The sequence below is a fragment of the Dendropsophus ebraccatus genome, chromosome 3 (assembly GCF_027789765.1).
Source record: "Dendropsophus ebraccatus isolate aDenEbr1 chromosome 3, aDenEbr1.pat, whole genome shotgun sequence".
Classification (NCBI taxonomy): Eukaryota; Metazoa; Chordata; class Amphibia; order Anura; family Hylidae; genus Dendropsophus; species Dendropsophus ebraccatus.
Genome location: NC_091456.1, coordinates 75,814,293 through 75,831,945, shown reverse-complemented (window position 1 = coordinate 75,831,945; position 17,653 = coordinate 75,814,293). Strand labels below are relative to the sequence as shown.

At 43.3% G+C, this 17,653-nt stretch overlaps 2 protein-coding genes across 2 annotated transcripts in view; one reads left to right on the top strand and one right to left on the bottom strand.

The window, feature by feature from the left end:
• Positions 1 to 13,057, bottom strand: part of ABCA1 (ATP binding cassette subfamily A member 1) — a 314,953-nt gene extending 301,896 nt beyond the window's left edge. Inside the window, exon 1 of the mRNA XM_069962030.1 lies at positions 13,043 to 13,057. The gene's annotated coding sequence lies outside the window, so the exon portion shown is untranslated. The remainder of the gene's footprint in view (positions 1 to 13,042) is intronic.
• Positions 1 to 17,653, top strand: part of SLC44A1 (solute carrier family 44 member 1) — a 104,776-nt gene that overhangs the window by 36,978 nt on the left and 50,145 nt on the right. The window contains exons 3-5 of the mRNA XM_069962031.1: positions 6,077 to 6,219; positions 7,955 to 8,091; positions 12,550 to 12,643. Of these exons, the coding sequence (XP_069818132.1) occupies positions 6,077 to 6,219; positions 7,955 to 8,091; positions 12,550 to 12,643 (374 nt within the window). The remainder of the gene's footprint in view (positions 1 to 6,076; positions 6,220 to 7,954; positions 8,092 to 12,549; positions 12,644 to 17,653) is intronic.

The following is a 17,653-nucleotide window of genomic DNA, read 5'->3' as shown; positions in this document are numbered from 1 at the left end:
AACATTAACTTGTGCAAAAACAATATCCCTGTAAAATGCCGATAAAATAGCGCAGAATCAAGGCTAGATACAGTTAATAAGTGAGTAAAGGTTACTCTTGGACCATGGGAAGGAAAGACCCAGTTCAGACCCAACGTGTGCCGTCAGCAGTTTGTTTAATAACTCACCAATTCCATTTGGAGTATAGTTCTGCTGACATTACTCTCAGCTCACACAGTTGGATGGGACCCCTGCATCCAGACACTGCAGGTTTAGGTAGTGGTCGGCAGTAGAGATAGACGTGCAGAAATAGTCTAGAGGCAGCTACAAAGGATGGGGGAGTGACACTGGAGTTTCTTCTTTATTAACAGTATATGATAACTATTAATAATACATTTTGGTACACTATTTCAATAATGCAGGAAAACTGATAACGGATAGCACTGAATCTGTTGCCTGGCAGGCTGTAGGGACTTCCTGTATAGGAGGGACTTTAGGCCTACAGCGTAAACAACTAAGCTTTGAAGGTAAAAGGTTTTGCAATGCTGCTGCACAAGAGGCTCTTTTCTGCTAGGAGAATGGAATACCTTTCTGCTCTAAACAGTAATACAGTGGAGAAATTCAGCCTCATCTGGGACCCCTGAGACACCTCTACCTGACCCCCCCCCCCCCCCATCATATGTCCTGTTACCGTCTATGTTTTATGTTGTTTCTATGTTATATTGCAGACCCCTTTGTTTTATTCTGGGTTTTTTCTTTCTTAGCTTTGTTTTTGATAAAAGTTTCATAGAATATATTTGTAACTCTTGACGACTGCACTAGTTTCTGCCATAAGGAGCTGAACATGTTTTGCTTTTGAACCTGGTTATGCCTTCCACTTACTGCATAATGTCTGTTGTCTTACATAAATGGAAAACTTTCTTAAATAAACAGTTTATTAAAAAAAAAAATGGATTTCACCATCCATGCTATGCCGGGTGAGCTATAAAGAAGAAGCAGCCGCACATTCAACAGCATGCTCAAGCACAGCGTGTGTGTGCATATATATGAGGGTCAGTGGCGGATTAAATGTACCCTGGGCCCCGGGCTGTCCACCCAACCTGTCCCCCCCCCCCCCTGGTCAATCCGCCCACATTATACTCCGCTACTGCCCCCGCCCCCCCCACGCTGTCCCCAATAAACACTGCCTGCCTCCCCTCCCTGCTGACCCCAATAAACATAAGATTTGGTCCCTAGCTGCTCCCAGTAAGCATTGTCCACCCCACCTCCACTGCCCCTAATAAACATACTGCCACCTGGTTTCAGAAGAGGAGGGAGCTGATCTTATAGGGGAGGTCGCAGGGTCACAGCAGCACAGAGGATGTCAGGAGTGGAGGGTGCTGATCTTATAGGGGAGGTCATAGCAGCACAGAGGAAGTCAGGAGAGGAGGGTGCTAATCCTATAGGAGAGGTTCCAGCAGCACAGAGGATGTCAGGAGAGGAGGGTGCTGATCTATAGGAGAGGTCCGAGCAGCACAGAGGATGTCAGGAGAGGAGGGTGCTGATCTAATAGGGGAGGGTCACAGCAGCACAGAGGATGTCAGGAGAGGAGGGGGCTGATCTTTTAGGGGAGGTCACAGTGTCCCAGCAGCACAGAGGATGTCAGGAGAGGAGGGCGCTGATCTTATAGGGGAGGTCACAGCAGCACAGAGGATGTGAGGAGAGGAGGCTGCTAATCCTATAGGAGATGGTCCCCCTCTTCCCCCCTTATAGATGGTCACCCTCTTCCCTCTTTATAGATGCTCTTCCTCTTCCCCCCTTATAGATGGTACCCCTCTTCCCCCCCCTTTATAGATGGTACCCCTCTTCCTCCCCCTTATAGATGGTCCCCCTCTTCCCCCCCCTTATACCCTTATTGATGGTCCCCCTCTTATAGATGGTCCCCCTCTCCCCCTCCTCTTATCGATGGTCCCCCTCTTTCCCCCCCCCCCCTCTTATAGATGGTTCCCCCCTCTTTCCCCCCCTCTTATAGATGGTCCCCCCTCTTTTCCCCCCCTCTTATAGATGGTCCCCCCTCTCCCCCCCCCCCCTCCATGCAGGCAGATTTAAAAAAAAAACAAAAAAAAACCCTCACCTTACAACCCGTTCCCCCGTCGATCCTCTCCTGTCCTGCAGGCTCCGTCTGTCCCCCGGCTGTTGCGCAGCTGCTGGAGGTGTCCCGTCCTATCCCCCGGCAGCGCACGCATCACAGAGCTCCCCGTGCGCCGGAAGTCACAGCCACAAGCGCACGGGAAGCTCTCTGATGCGCGCGCTGCCGGGGGATAGGACGGGACACCTCCGGCAGCTGCGCAACAGCCGGGGGACAGTAGGAGCAAGTTAGCAAGTTTGACAGCTACCAAGTCAAACAATCCATAGATAAGTAATATCACTAACAACTGCTATCACTAGACAACTGCTTATATCACAGTACAATATAGATAAAAACATATTTTTAATGAATAGCTGGTTTGCTGACAAGTTCAGCCTATAACCCTACTGTGTTCATCCAGGAAAAGGCAAAGAAAACATGAGGCAGATGCCAATTGCCCCATAGCCGGGACAAAAAATTATCCCTTCTCCAAATATGACAATCAAGGTAGATCAATGTCCTGTCACAAGAAATCTAGTACCCATAACTTTAAATAATAAAAAATACCTTTATAATAAAATATATGGTACAGTGATGTAAGCTTTATTACTAAAAACAGCACATGTGTACTCCTTTACTCTATCTATATGTCTGACTTTACCTCCTTTGCTTTGTGACACCACCCCTTTAAGGTACCAGGTAGATTACCTGCAGGGCTACACACAGGGGTGGATCTGCTTAGTGGAGAAGTGGGTCAGCAAGAATGTCCTCTGTTTCTGGAAGAACTACTTGGCATGCATCCATTTATTTATTTATACATGTATTGCGATCCGCCTCCAGTCTGTCAGCCGCCAGGAATAATTTCATATCCGCTACCGCCCCCAGCACAGTTGGTACAGAGGGGTTTAGCTATCCATGAAGTAAGACATGTTTAGCTATCAGCAAGATAACATATACCAAAGCGGGCACGCACTTATTTCAGACCAGAGGCTTCCGCCACAGAGACATCAGTAGACTGGAAGATCAGTTGGAGGGGCTTCATATGGAGCTTAATCTTCCAGTGATCCACCACATAAGGGTATGTGCACACCATAGAACTTGGGCACGTGGCCACGAGCAGGGGACAAGCTGCGGAATCTGTGGCCGGTGATCCACCCGGGTCCCATAGTGTGCACATACCCTAAGACTGCACCTCTTGTCAGAAACAGTGAATACGAGGACAGGACCCCATGCCTTGCCAAAAGTCTGTGTCTGGAACATGACACTTAGGACAATACAATTTCCTTTCTGGTAACAAAAGAGAGCTGTAAATTAAAATCTGTCATCTTCTTTGTACCTCTAGCACTCTAGATTTGCCTTATTCTAGGTTCAAAGTAATAAGGCAGCAGCCTAGAATGACCACAATGAAAAGGCATATTGGTAGTCATTAAGAAGTTAATGTATCTGTTAAATTGAAAGGCTTAAGGCCTGTCAGCTCAGCACTTGCTTCCCCCTCCTTCCCTGCTTGCTGCCTGTGCTATTACATGCGCAGACAGCGACCAGAGAGGAGCGCGAGGCACCACCACAAGGATCCTTTGATCTTTTGTACTGCTCATTGAAGTCAGTGGCAGTCTGATGCTGCCGCTCCTATTACACAGAGCAACGCACAGCAGACCATAGCTGCACACATTGTGATCTTTCAGCACGTTGAAAGACCACAATCAGCCAACATCATGCATCATGTAGGGTCATCGTTGCGTTTCAGCATGCGCCATTACACATAGTTTCTTAGAATTCACCTTGATGTCTCTAGTTAGTACTAGAGGCACACTGATTGTACATTTCAGCCGGGATGCCATAGACACTTGTGGAGTGGGTAAACATCCTTTTTGATTATTATTGACCACTTTGACACTGTTCATTGTAATATATGATATTGGGGAACACTGTATTGTTGATAGGAGGATCGGACTTGGTATTACCAACATACATATGGTTTACAATGTGAAGATACCTCACTGTATGAGATATGTGATACACTTTGTATTGATACTTGAGAGAGGCTACTGTGTATAGCCGAAACTTTGCAGGGGTGTGAATAAAGCCACATATTTTTTGCACTTTCATGTGCTGTCTCCTTCTTCTATTTTTGGATCATCCGACGTAGAGCCCAGTCTGGGGAGACATGCACTATCCTAACTTGTATAACTGTGCTGTTATATTATATACAGATTTATTTGAGCACTAGAGCCACAGGCTGTGTTTTCCAGGCAGTCCTAGGGCTACAATCACCTTCTCCAGCCATCGTGAGTCAAATGCAGAGTGTTAAGAATTTATCGTACTCAAACTTACTGTAGTTTTGCTCATCTTTAGTTAGCACTGCTGCCTTGCAGCGCTAAGGGGCTTGGGGTCAAGTCCTGCCAGGTCAACATCTTCACATACATTTATAATAGGTCAGTAGGAGCATATGACTGTATGTAAATATCATAAGCTGTTAAAGTAATATTACTAAATTTAGTCAAGTTTGCCAATCCTAAGGAGCTAAAAAATATAAATGTAAAAAACAATTCTATTATTCATATCTGGACCCTAGCAGTTGCCAAAAACTTCCAATTATTTCAATAATTTTAAAGATGTTTTTTTATTTAAACAAAAGATGTCAAACAACATACCCAACTAGTAGCAAGAATCGTAACTATTTAACTTTGGAGTATAAGGATGGGTTTACACTGTGTTTATACAGGGTTTTTTTTTTTTTTTTCATCCGTTTAAGCAAAAACAGATGGAAAAAACTGATGTATTTCTGTGCATCCATTTTGATCAGTTTTTCCATTGACTTTCATTATAAAAATGGAGTAAAATGCATTCTTTTTTTTAGTGTACACAAAAACGTGGTCAACCACAATTTTATGTACACTATAAAAAATGTGTTTTGATCCTCTTTTTTTATTTTAAATAATGGATGTCAGTGGAATTGATCAAAACAGATGCATCTGTTTGTGCTGCAGGAGGTGTACAGTGGTATTGGAGTGCTGGCCATTATTTATTTATTTTTGTGTTATATGTGGGGTGTGTGGTATCTCCTTTTGGCTTGTACTCCACTCATCTCCAGTTATATAGGTTTTGTATTACAGTGATTTTCAACCAGTGTGCCGCGGCACACTAGTGTGCCACGACACATGATCGGGTGTGCCGCGGGGAAAGTTCCCCAAACTATGGTGCCCCTGCAAAGTTTGGTGGAGAGAAGCAGGGGGGAGAGAAGTATGGTGGAGAGAAGCACAGGAGAGAAGCATGGGGGAGAGAAGCACAGGAGAAAAGCATGGGGGAGAGCAGCACAGGAGAGAAGCAGGGGGGAGAAGTATGATGGAGAGAAGCATAGGAGAGAAGTAGGGGGGAGAAGTATGGTCGAGAGAAGCATGGGGGAGAAGAAAACAGGCCCAGGTTTCACACTGAGTGAGTATAAATACATTTAGAATCTATATTATTAACTATATTTATAATATGTACTGTTTTAGTGTCATTTTGTGCCATTTTGGTTGATGGTGTGCCCTGGGATTTTTTAAGTTTAAAAAGTGTGCCGCGGCTCAAAAAAGGTTGAAAATCACTGTTGTATTAGCCAAAGGGAGGCCATTGTTAGTGTATAACCATGTCTCTGAGGTTCACCTTAACGTGATGAGAAGGTACAAATGATTGATAATATGGTTTGATAAGAGCTACATTTTTTTTCAAAAAAGTTAAAGCAGTTTTTCTATTTCATATATCTATCTTGTGTATTTGATAAGTCCTAGCACTTGCAGGTTGTTGAATTTGTCTAAATTTTAGCTACAGCAGTGTGCACCTGCATAGTGTGAACAGTGGTATTGAAGTGCTTGCTGTTTTTTGTTTTTCGTCCCATTGATGGTAATAGAAGTTGTGCAAACAGCACAAGTTTCTTGTTGCTAAATATATGTGTTTTTTTTTTTTTTACTTTAATCATGATGATGATGTAATCTATTTTATTCTTTAACATAGGGCTTTATCTGTGGATTTTCCATTGCCACTGGAGCTGCCTCCCGGTTAGTTTATGGTTATGACAGCTATGGAAACATTTGTGGGATGAAAAACGCTAAGGTCGAAGGCTTTGAAAATAGTGGTCTTGACCACACCAACCGCAAGTAAGTACAATTATGGTTTATGCCTGCAAACAGGCAGAAATGTATACCTACTCTGGATTTCAGTGCAAGTCTGCATGGACTGGGCTTTACTTAAGGGTAGTGTATAAGTACTCCAGTCTAACTATATATACGTATACTGTGTGTTGTCAACAATGGGATGAACAGAAGAAGTAGGCAAGTTTGCTATGTAGTTGCAAAAATATTTAACTAGTAGAGCCCTATATGTTTTAATTATGTTTGATTGATACAGGATGATAGGGGTGAAGGAGGGGACTAGATGTCTGGCTGAGTACACTACATAAGCTCAGAGTTACATTCTCTGTCACAGCTGTCTCTGTCTTTTGCGTTGAAACTACAGTCCAGCAGGGCTAAGCAAATGTACCTGCTGTCGTCGGCCAAGAGAGACACTGTTTCACAAGACCTATGAGAACAGGCACATTCCAACTGTTCCATTAAATAAAAGTTTTCACTCCGTAGTCAGAGGCCAATGGTTGGCTGAGCTGTCAGTTTCTGCTCAAATAAAATGTTACAGGAGCCAGGAAGAAGAGGACTATATCAGGGACTGGGTGATGTAAAAGCATCAGAGATTGGGATCAGGGCTGCTGAGTATAAATATTTATATTGCCTCTGGAAGCAATATAACCCCCTGCCTGGAAAACTCCTTTAAAAAAAAAAAACTTTAATACAGTTCATTCTGTTTTTAGTGTGAGCTGGCTCATGATCTACTTATATAGTATACCCCTAACCTACGTAACTAAGTGCAAAGACATTTTACCAGTATAAAATACAAGAGTTAAAGCTTACCCGTACAAAAGAATTTTATAAACCTGCATTTTTTATTTTTATTTTCTGTTACGTTAAGGAAAATCTGTCACCTCCTGATCACCTACCGAGCTGGTGGCATTGTAGGATAGATATAAATGAAAGGATTAAGAACTAACCTTTGTTTCCTGTGTCTGTGTTTTTATTTTAATTGAAAATTACTTTATTTAGGCCTTGGGTAGTGTCAAGGAGGCTAGGCCTGTTGTCTATGGGCACCTAGCACTGGGCTGCATGCACAGTGCACATTGCTGATTAGGTGAGGGAAAAGGTATAAAGCACATTGAGGCATAGCAGTGCTAGGGCCCAGGGAACAATAGGCCCAGCCTCTTTGACACCATTAATTGCCTGAATAAGGCCTTTTTTGTAAAGAAAATAAAAACAGACCCTAGAAACAAAAGTATGTTTGGAATTATTTTATTGATTCTGTCCCGCAGTGCCATCAGCTTGGTAGATGGTCAGGGGGAGACAGATTCTCTTTTACCCTTCAGAAAGGTGGCTATGTTATTTTAGTGCTCTTACTGTGTTTATTGAGAGTCCCCTCCCCCATGGTGCATAGCTGTTCCACATTCTTTTTTGTGGTCAGAACCAGTGCTTTTCCAGCTGTACTCACCCATAGACTGCCTCCTTTCCTTTATTGCTCCAGCCATCCACAGGCCAGCACGTTTCTGCTATGATATAGTGCTAGAGAAAGTACACGGTTTAGATAGCACAGGCTGGCCCTGGGGGTAAGATACTATACATAAAAAGGTGGTAAATAAAATAAAAGGGGAAAAAGTACAATAAGTAAAACTAAAATGATTGTGATACTAGTACGGAGGGACAGAAGACCCTACCCATAAGGGCTTGCAGTCTACTAGAGAGACTATACCCTATATAAATGTAACATGCCTTCTATCTCTCATGTTACCATTAGGTACGTTTTCTTCCTGGACCCTTGCAATTTGAATATAGTAGAGAGAAAAATAAAGTCCATGGCTTTATGTGTTTCTGAGTGTCCCCAACAGGAGCTGAAATCACTAAGCGATGTAAAGAACTTTGCTGAAACAAATGGTAAGTGTGAATATTAAAACATTGGTTTTAACAAGTGCTCCCTAAAAAAATTGACGTACTCTGTGGGGTAAGGACAGGTTTACATTTATTCAGCGATCCACTGGCATTTACCAGCTCTTCAAATTGATTCCATTCATTTGAATGGGACAGTTCAAAGCACCCAGCGATTTAATCCTGCTGCTGGACAGCCCATACAGCAGAATGCAGCATCCTACCGTACGACCTGATAGTGAATGAGAAAAAAATGCATAGGACAACTGGTGACGACTGATGCGTTTTTGTGGTCAAATAGCCAGTGATCTTAAAAAGGATGAAGATGTTAAACATCTGGTGGTCTACAATACTTCGATTTATGTCACAGCAGCCATCTAAGGTCCTCGTTCCTCTTAGTATGTGCCACTACTGATGTCTCCCCCCAGCGCTTATTCAGTGATTTCTGACACCACTGTGTCCGTTTCTGGGTATGTGATTACAGGGTTTGCTGTATAGTTTTATTTCTTAAAGGGGTAGTGCGGCGGTAAACAATTATTCACAGAATAACACACATTACAAAGTTATACAACTTTGTAATGTATGTTATGTCTGTGAATGGCCCCCTTCCCTGTGTCCCCCCACCCCCACCCGTGTACCCGGAAGTGTGGTGCGCTATACATACCTGTCACGTGCCGACTCGTCTCCGATCTTCAGTCAGCGATATCGTCTTCGGCCGAATCCCTCCGTCCGTCCTGAGTGCCGCCCGCCCTCTGCCGCGTCATCGGCTGTGCTCAGCCAATAGCCAATCAGCCAATAACTGTGCTCAGCCAATCGCGGCTGAGCAGCCGATGACACGGCCGCGTCATCAGCTGCCCAGTCGCGATTGGCTGAGCCAAACTGTGCTCAGCCAATCGCGGCTGAGCATCTGATGACGCTGAAGAGGGCGGCCGGCCGGCACTCAGGATGCTCTGAGGGATTCGGCCCGGCCGTCCGAAGACGACATTGCTGACTGAAGATCGGAGACGAGTCGGCACGTGACAGGTATGTATAGCGCACCACACTTCCGGGTACACGGGAACACTTCCGGGTACACGGGGGGGTGGGACACAGGGAAGGGGGCCATTCACAGACATAACATACATTACAAAGTTGTATAACTTTGTAATGTGCGTTATTCTGTGAATAATTGTTTACCGCCGCACTACCCCTTTAACAAACTTCTGCCTCCTTCACTCTCATGTAAGCTAGTAATGCAGAAAGATAGTTTGAAGAAAAAAGATTATTATAAAAGATTAAAAAAAAAACGTCTAGCATTGTCTTGGATGAGGAGGAACCCAGGGCTGAGATCTCATCTCGGTACCTAATGGCAGTCAGGATACCTCTGGCGAGCACATGAAGGGCTGTGCGACCCTCCAAAGAAATGCCACCCTACACCATTACTGACCCACTGCCAAACCGGTCATGCTGAAGGATTTTGCAGGCAGCAGTTGCTCTTCATGGCGTCTCCAGACTCTGTCACGTCTGTCACATCTGTCACATGTGCTCAGTGTGAACCTGCTTTCATCAGTGAAGAGTAGAGGGCGCCAGTGGCAAATTTTCCAATCCTGGTGTTTTCCTGCAAATGCCAAGCGTCCTGCACGGTGTTGGGCTGTAAGCACAACCCCCATCTGTGGACATCGGGCCCTCATACCATCCTCATGGAGTCGGTTTCTAACTGTTTGTGCAGACACATATGTTAGTGGCAGTGTTCCTGTTCCTCCTTGCACAAAGGCGGAGGTAGCGGTCCTGCTGCTGGGTTGTTGCCCTCCTACCGCATCCTCTACGTCTTTTGGTGTACAGGCCTATCTCCTGGTAGTGACTTCAGCCTCTGGACACTACACTGACAGGCACAGCAATTCTTCTTGCCACAGCTCGCATTGATGTGCCATCCTGGATGAGCTTCACTACCTGAACCATTTGTGTGGGTTGTAGAGTCCGTCTCATGCTACCATGAGTGTGAAAGCACCACCAACATTCAAAAGGGATCAAAACATATTCCAGAAAGCATAGGTCTGTGGTCTGTGGTCTCCACCTGCAGAACAACTCCTTTATTGAGTGTGTCTTACTAATTGCATGTGAAATTGATTGTCAATCAGTGTTGCTTCCTAATAGGACAGTTTGATTTCACAGAAGTTCCGGGACTGTGCTTGTAATCTAAATCCATTCTTAAACCAAAGCAAACTTTCCCATAAGAAATCATTGAAATGTAGACAATTGGTTCCACACCCAAAAATGTTTTTTTTTTATTTTATTCTATTCTGTATAACATGTAAAACAAATGAAACAAACATTTAGAAACAACTGAAAGTGTCATATTATTTTTTTGGCGCATCAAATCAAGAAAAATTGTAATAAAAAGCGATCAAAAAGTCTCCTATGCGCAATCAAGGTACCGGTAGAAAGAACAAATATCCCCTAAATAAACAAAATGCAGTTTTTGGTTTTTTTCAATTTCACCACACATTTATTTTTTTTCTGGTTTCGCAAGTGTACTTTATAAAAAAAAAATCAGCCTGTCATTGCAAAGTACAATTAGTGGCGCAAAAAATAAGGGCTCATGTGGGTTTCTAGGTGAAAAATTGCAAGTGCTATGGCCTTTTAAGCACAAGGAGGAAAAAACGAAAACGCAAAAAACGAAATTGGCAGGGTCCTCTAAGGGGTTAAACTAAGTCACAATTTTGAAAAACTGTGTGCTTTTCTTGCAAAGAACTCTCAATCCAAGTTACTTTTTAAATGAGGTACCATTTATTTTTTATGGTACACATCAGATTTTCCCAAATTTGATGAGGACACAGCCTCTTAAAGCGTAACCGTCATTTCAGGGTCATTTTTTGGAAAACATTAAATATCAACAGTACAAGCGATTTTAAGAAACTCTAATAGGTTTTATGTACTAAAAGAGTTTCCTTCTGTAGAGAAAAAGCAATCCCCCAGCCTCCCCCCTCACATCAAATGAAGCAGGATTTCTGTCTCCATTATGTGGCTATGGAGAGGGGAGGGGCTGTTAGGAGTGACTGAGCACGGAGCAGTCCTGCACAGCACAACACCCTGCAATCTTCTCTCAGTAAGTTCATAGATAAGCACTGACCTTTCTGACACCTGAATTTAGCGTTTTAGCTGCCCAGAGAGTCTACAAACAGCTGACCTTCATGTCACCTCTTCCTGCTCCCTCATCTCCCTCGGCCCCTCCCCCCTTCATAGGCTTAAAATGGAGAGAGCAGAGCCCGTCTTCACTGGCTTCTCTGTAATGAAGACGGATTTGCCTGATAATGCACAGATAAGAAGTCAGGGGGGAGGCTGGGAAATTGCTTCTTGAGTACAGAAGGAGGCTTTTTTGGCTGATAAAACCTATTACAGAGTTTCTTAAAAACGCTTATACTACTGATTTCTGCAATAAAAAAAAACATGACAGTTACGCTTTAAGGCTGGGTTCACACTATGTATATTTGAGGCTGTATTTGTGAGGCTGTATAGCAACCAAAACCAGGAGTGGATTGAAAACACAGAAAGGATCTGTTCACATAATGTTGTAATTGAGTGGATGGCCGTCATTTAATGGCAAATTTTTGCTGTTATTTTAAAACAACGGTTGTTATATTGAAATAATGGCAGTTATTTACCGTTATATGACGGCCATCCACTCAATTTCAACATTGTGTGAACAGAGCCTTTCTGTGTTTTCAATCCACTCCTGGTTTTGGTTGCTATGAGGACCTGACTTGAGGACCAAATACTGCCTGAAGTATACAGTGTGTGAACCCAGCCTAAAGCTTGAAGCACAGTAGATTGGACAATAAGAATATTTATTTTTGTATCTGCAGAATTGACAACTACAAGGAAATGATAGCTTTGTGCAGTCGCACACACAAGATGGTCTAGAGGTCAACTGTTCTCCTGAGGGTTTTCTATATCTTGAAGACAAGATTTACATTTATTGCTGCAATAAAAAGATTTATGTATTAATCTCTAACCAGGGGATAATAAAAGAGAGCTTTCTGCATTTAACGTGTCTATAAAATATCTTGTTGGATCCTTTTGTGGCCTTAAATGAAGTCCAGTCAATGAGGAGAAAAAGAAGTCAAATAGAAAATCGAGGATGTTATCGTGTTAAAGGGGGTTTTAAATTAAAATTCTGCATACTTATTATTTTCTTGTTTTAAAATGAAAAAGCTGAGTTTTTTTTTATTATGCAGTGACTAGGCTTGTATACTGTGAATATAAAACCTCTGCGTAACAGAGCCGCAGCTTTAAAAAAATCCTTCTAGTGTACCACCTTCTGTATCTAGACCCTTTCTGAGTCCGGTCGCTGGTCCAGTGGCTGTAGTGACTTCATTTAATGCATTACCATGGACCATGGAGTCATGGGATGCTGGGTGCCAAACTACTTAACGTTCAGTGCTGTTCATCAATTTTATTTACAACATGTTTTTATTTTTTCCCCAACAGGGTCCCATTTATGTGATTATGCACTAACCCCTAGCCAGTATACTACAGATAACAGACGAAACTCCTTATGCCCAAAGCTTCCAGTGCCACCAAGGTAAGTAATGGGAAGTATCTCTTCCAAATTACAGTCCAAGGTACTTGTTTGGCAGTGATTCATGCAGACACCTCCACAGGCAATTGTCAGTCTCAGAATTGAACACAGTACTTAGCTATTTTTTTTCTTGTAATCGGTCTTTGAAAATTTGTCATAGCCCACACCAGCCAAAATAAAGTTGATATTTAAAAGAATTTAGTACCAAGTTTATTAAAGGGACACACCTCTTAATAAATTTGCCACATTTTAACCTATCCAGTAGAAAACAAACCTTATACATGCTTAAATTTGCACAAAAGTGTGCAGCACTCCACATTTTCTACCGAATAAATATGGCTAACATTACATTTCCATAGAGACATTGCCCACTCTTATTGTAATTTTTCAAATTTAACGAGAAAAGCTGCAAAGTTTGCCGCTAAGATGTTGCACATTACTTTTTGCGGTATTAATTTAGCGGTGAAGTTTACACCAAATAATGTGTCTCCAGACTATGGGAATATTTTTGTTGTAATATCATAGATGCAGAATATGAAATCAATGCACCTATAGCATACTTTTGTGGCATTATCTAATACGTGGCCAATTGCCATATATATGTAAACACATATATTGTCATCTGATCCCTTGCAAACCTCTGGTTGTATAGGTGAAGAACAGCTGATTCACAATCTGTAATTGTTACCTTTGTGTTTACTTGCATTCCCATGCAGTAGAAGTGCAAGCTCATGTGCAGCATGCTGATGAAGCTGCTAAGAGCACTGCTGTGTTATGTTTTTGAGTCTCATAATCCATTAGCATGCAGAACACGGACAGCTTGCAGGCCACCAACTGGGAAATGCAAGCGAGTACAAAGATAAACATTCAGGAAAAAAGAGAGAAGATGGAGGGATCTCAATGATAGTGGGTACTATATGGTTAAAATGTGCGGCAAGTAAAACATTTAATCTGAGTAGTAACAAAAATAAAATCAAATAAAATTAAATAAGTAGTAAAACAATCTGTTAAAACTCATTCAACTAATATTATGCTCTATAAGTAATAATAATAAGTCATTTAGATGAGCCTAACAGTTCTGAAAAATGAAACAGTAGTAATCTGTTTTGTTTGCGTATCAGTTCAGACCACAGTAGCTGGTTGAGGTTCTTGTAACAGCGCTTGGCTGTGTGGTAAACTGTGTCTGTAGTACAACAAAAACTGATAGCGATTACTTATCTGCTGGGTAGCATCTAGCGGGTCTGCTATAGATAATACTCACTACTATGCACTGCCCGTCCCAAGCCTATCCAGCTCGCTCGCCTGCGTAGTAGTGAGTATTATCTATAGCCGACGCCTGGACGCTACCCAGCAGATCGGTAAGCTGGCTATCAGTTTTTGTTGGACTACGGACACAGTTTACCACACAGGCCAAGCATTGTTACAAGCACCTCAACCTGCTGCTGTGGTCTGAACTGAAACTCAAACAAGACCCATTACTACTGTTTCATTTTTCAGAATTTTTACACTCCTCTTAATGACTTTTCATTTAACTGCTTATGTTGCTCCTATTATTACTTGTTGTTTTACTACTTATTTAATTTGTTTAATTTTATTTTTGTTACTACTGATTTTACTTGCAACACATTTTAACCATATAGTATTCACTATCATTGAGCTCTCTCCATCTTCTCTCTTTTTTCCTGCTAGCTTCTCCCTAGTGTGCTTAGGTGCACACATTGGAGGTTGACTCTGCTCGTGAGCAGCCACATAGGTGGGACATTTTTCTTCGTTTTATGCCACAAAGATAAACATTACAGATGCTGGATCTTCTAGCTGAACCAGCCATCCCAGTAGGTCTGGGGAATTTCCATGGTGATGGAATCACTTTAAGGGTGCCTTCACACACACCGGATCTGAAGCAGATTTTACGCTGCAAAATCCACTGCAGATCCAGTGCCCGTTCATCCTAATAAGAATACATACTCGCAGCGGGATTTACATCGCTGCGTGTATGTAAGTTAACCCCCCACCTGCCGAAGCATACATCCCCTCCTCCCCACTCTGGCTTGGGGGGGTTCTCGGCAGGACATCCCGCTCAGCCGATCAGTGGCTGTGGCGGGGCAGCACACTGATTGGCTGAGCGGTTCGGCAACCCCGAAGCAAACCGGGTCGGGGAGAAGGTGATGTATGCTCCGGCCAGTGGGGCCGCTGCGAGTATGTGTTCTCTGTTCACACAACAGAATTAACGCATGGAATGTTCCTTCCCGGATCCGCTTTGCGCTTAAAGGGGTTGTACACCCAAAAAAAAAATCTTTCAAATCAACTGCTGCCATAAAGTGCCAGAGATTTGTAATTTACTTCTATTAAAAAATCTCAAGCCTTCCAGTACTTATCAGCTGCTGTCTGCCCAACAGGAAGTTGTATTATTTCCAGTCTGAAGAGCAGGAGAGGTTTTCTATGGGGATTTGCTGCTGCTCTGGACAGTTCCTGACTAGTACCAGGATTTCGGTACCAGGTACCAGGATTTCCTGGTATCGACTTTATTTTGAGCTGCCTAATAGCGCAGCTTAAAATAAAGTACAGTGCAGAGAACACGGCCGGCGGCTAGCTGAGTGCTGGCGGTGTTCTCTGTGTGCCGCCCCCTCCTCAGCCTGCGCACCCTCTGCTCACAGCCGCGCGAACTTCAAATAGCCGACACTCAGCGGTGGCTAGTGCCGGCTAGTTTACTGAGTGCATACCGCTGTCACAACTGACAGCGGCATATGACAACTCCTGAGCAGCTCCAGGGGTGAGAAGCGTACGGAGAGGGTTAACTTGGACTGAGGAGGAGGCACGGACAGAAGGTGAGAGAGACAGCAGCTGCACGGGGGAGGGCAGACACACAGGAAGCGCTGCAGGAGAGGCGGCCCTCCCGGAACAACAGCAAGTGATAGATGTGGTGCCGAACACTTAATCACCAGCACTGAGGCACCCTCCGCTGACCCTGCCTGAGTAGAAGGGCTGTCACCCTGGGAATGCTTGTCTTATCCGGGGAGAAAGGTGAGCGCTGTGCTTGCTGAACATTTAGAATGACTGCAGCTGTACAGTCTGTGCAGTCTGCGGTACCGCTCTCCACACGCTACAGGGGTGGCCTGGGTGGCCTGCTCTCTGTGTTATTGACAGACTGAGACACCCCTGGTGGGCATACACCTTCCTCATAGCTCCTCCACCTGTCCTTGTTGCAGGGCAGCATTATAATAATGACAGGGCCTTATTGGAGCCCCCTACACACTGGAAGCTGCCATAGTGATTTATATGGAGCCCCTTACACACTGGGGGCTGCCATAGTGTATGATCAGCATCCCCCAACACACTGGGGGCTGCCATAATATGTGGTCAGCAGTCCTCTATAAACTGGTGGCTGCCATGGTGTACTTAAGAAACTGCTAGTGTGCATCTATCCCCCTCCAGGAGCCATTGCAGTGGCCATTCATGTCCCCCTGGGGGCCCACTGATACAGTGGCAGTAGATCTGGTCCAGGACTTGGGGTGAAGGGTTGGGGGTCTGCTGCACAACTGCAACTCCCAGCATACCTCCTTGTGCACAACTCCCAGCAGGTATGTTGGGATTTGTTGTGCACAATGAGGTATGCTGGGAGTATGCTGGGAGCTGCATCCCAGCATCATAGCCGCAGTTTGGTCGGGGGGGGGGGGGGGAGAAATGTCATTACATTTGTATTTTTTTTAGCATTTTTTTTTCCCAAACTTTATTAAGTATCGAACTGGTATCGAGTATTGAAATAAAAAATCTGGTATTGGTATCGAACTCAAAATTCTGGTATCGTGACATCCCTATTCCTGACATGGACAGAGGAGGCAACAGAGAGCACTGTGTCAGACAGGAAAGAAAACACCACTTCTTGCAGGATTTTTTAATAGAAGTGAATTAGAAATCTCTGGCACTTTATGGCACCAGTTGATTTGAAAGAAAAAAAATTGGTGAACAACCCCTTTAAAGAATTCCGCCAGAGAAATCCCATAGAAGTCATTGCGGCTTTGAATTTCTACTCGACTTGAATTTGAATTTCTTCCGCGCCTATTCCTCTAGAGCTGAAGAGGAAATTTCAAGCAGAAAACCTTCCCATTCCTCATGAACAGTTAACATACCCTAAATGTATGTGAGAAAGTGCTTTTCTGTTTTTTTTTTATAAATAAGGTTCATAGATTCATAGAACATAAAATATATAGATGAGTTAAATTTTATAAAATTCATATGAAAATTCAATAACAACATTTTGAGCTAGATTTGGTACATTTTTTCCGATTCCAATCAAAAATAGCTTTGACTCCAACTCCACAGCCCTGTTTTAGACAGACATAAAATTAGTTCATGTACAATGGAACATAAACAAAAAGTGCACATCCATGTTTTTCTTTTACATTATAGTCAATTGGATGGATTTAAATGGAAACTATTTCCATTCTCGTTTATTTATAAGTTATCATTTTTTTCGCTGAGCATAAGCAGAAGAAGTGGGAAACCAGAAAGGTAGATGAGATGAGCGAACCTGGAGCATGCTCGAGTCGATCCGAACCCGAACTTTCGGCATTTGATTAGCGGTGGCTGCTGAAGTTGGATAAAGCCCTAAGGCTTTGTGGAAAACATGGATATAGTCATTGGCTGTATCCATGTTTTCCAGACAACCTTAGAGCTTTATCCAAGTTCAGCAGCCCCCGCTAATCAAATACCGAATGTTCGGGTTCAGATCGACCCGAACCCGGTTCGCTCATCTCTAAATATAAACTGATACACACATGGAGGCCGACTGAAGCAAACTGATGTACAAAAGTCAGTGAGACGAATGCAGATGTGAACCCAGCCTTAATTGATGGCTCTTGGAAAGCAGAAATCATGTCTCTCAATTGTCTGCTGGATTAGTGTAAAACTCAACAACATTGGAGTTGTTTATAGTCGGTTCCTAGCTTTGGCTTCAATAATCTGTCCGATAAATCAGGTCTCTGTATAGGTGCCCTGTAGCTTGAAAAAATAATT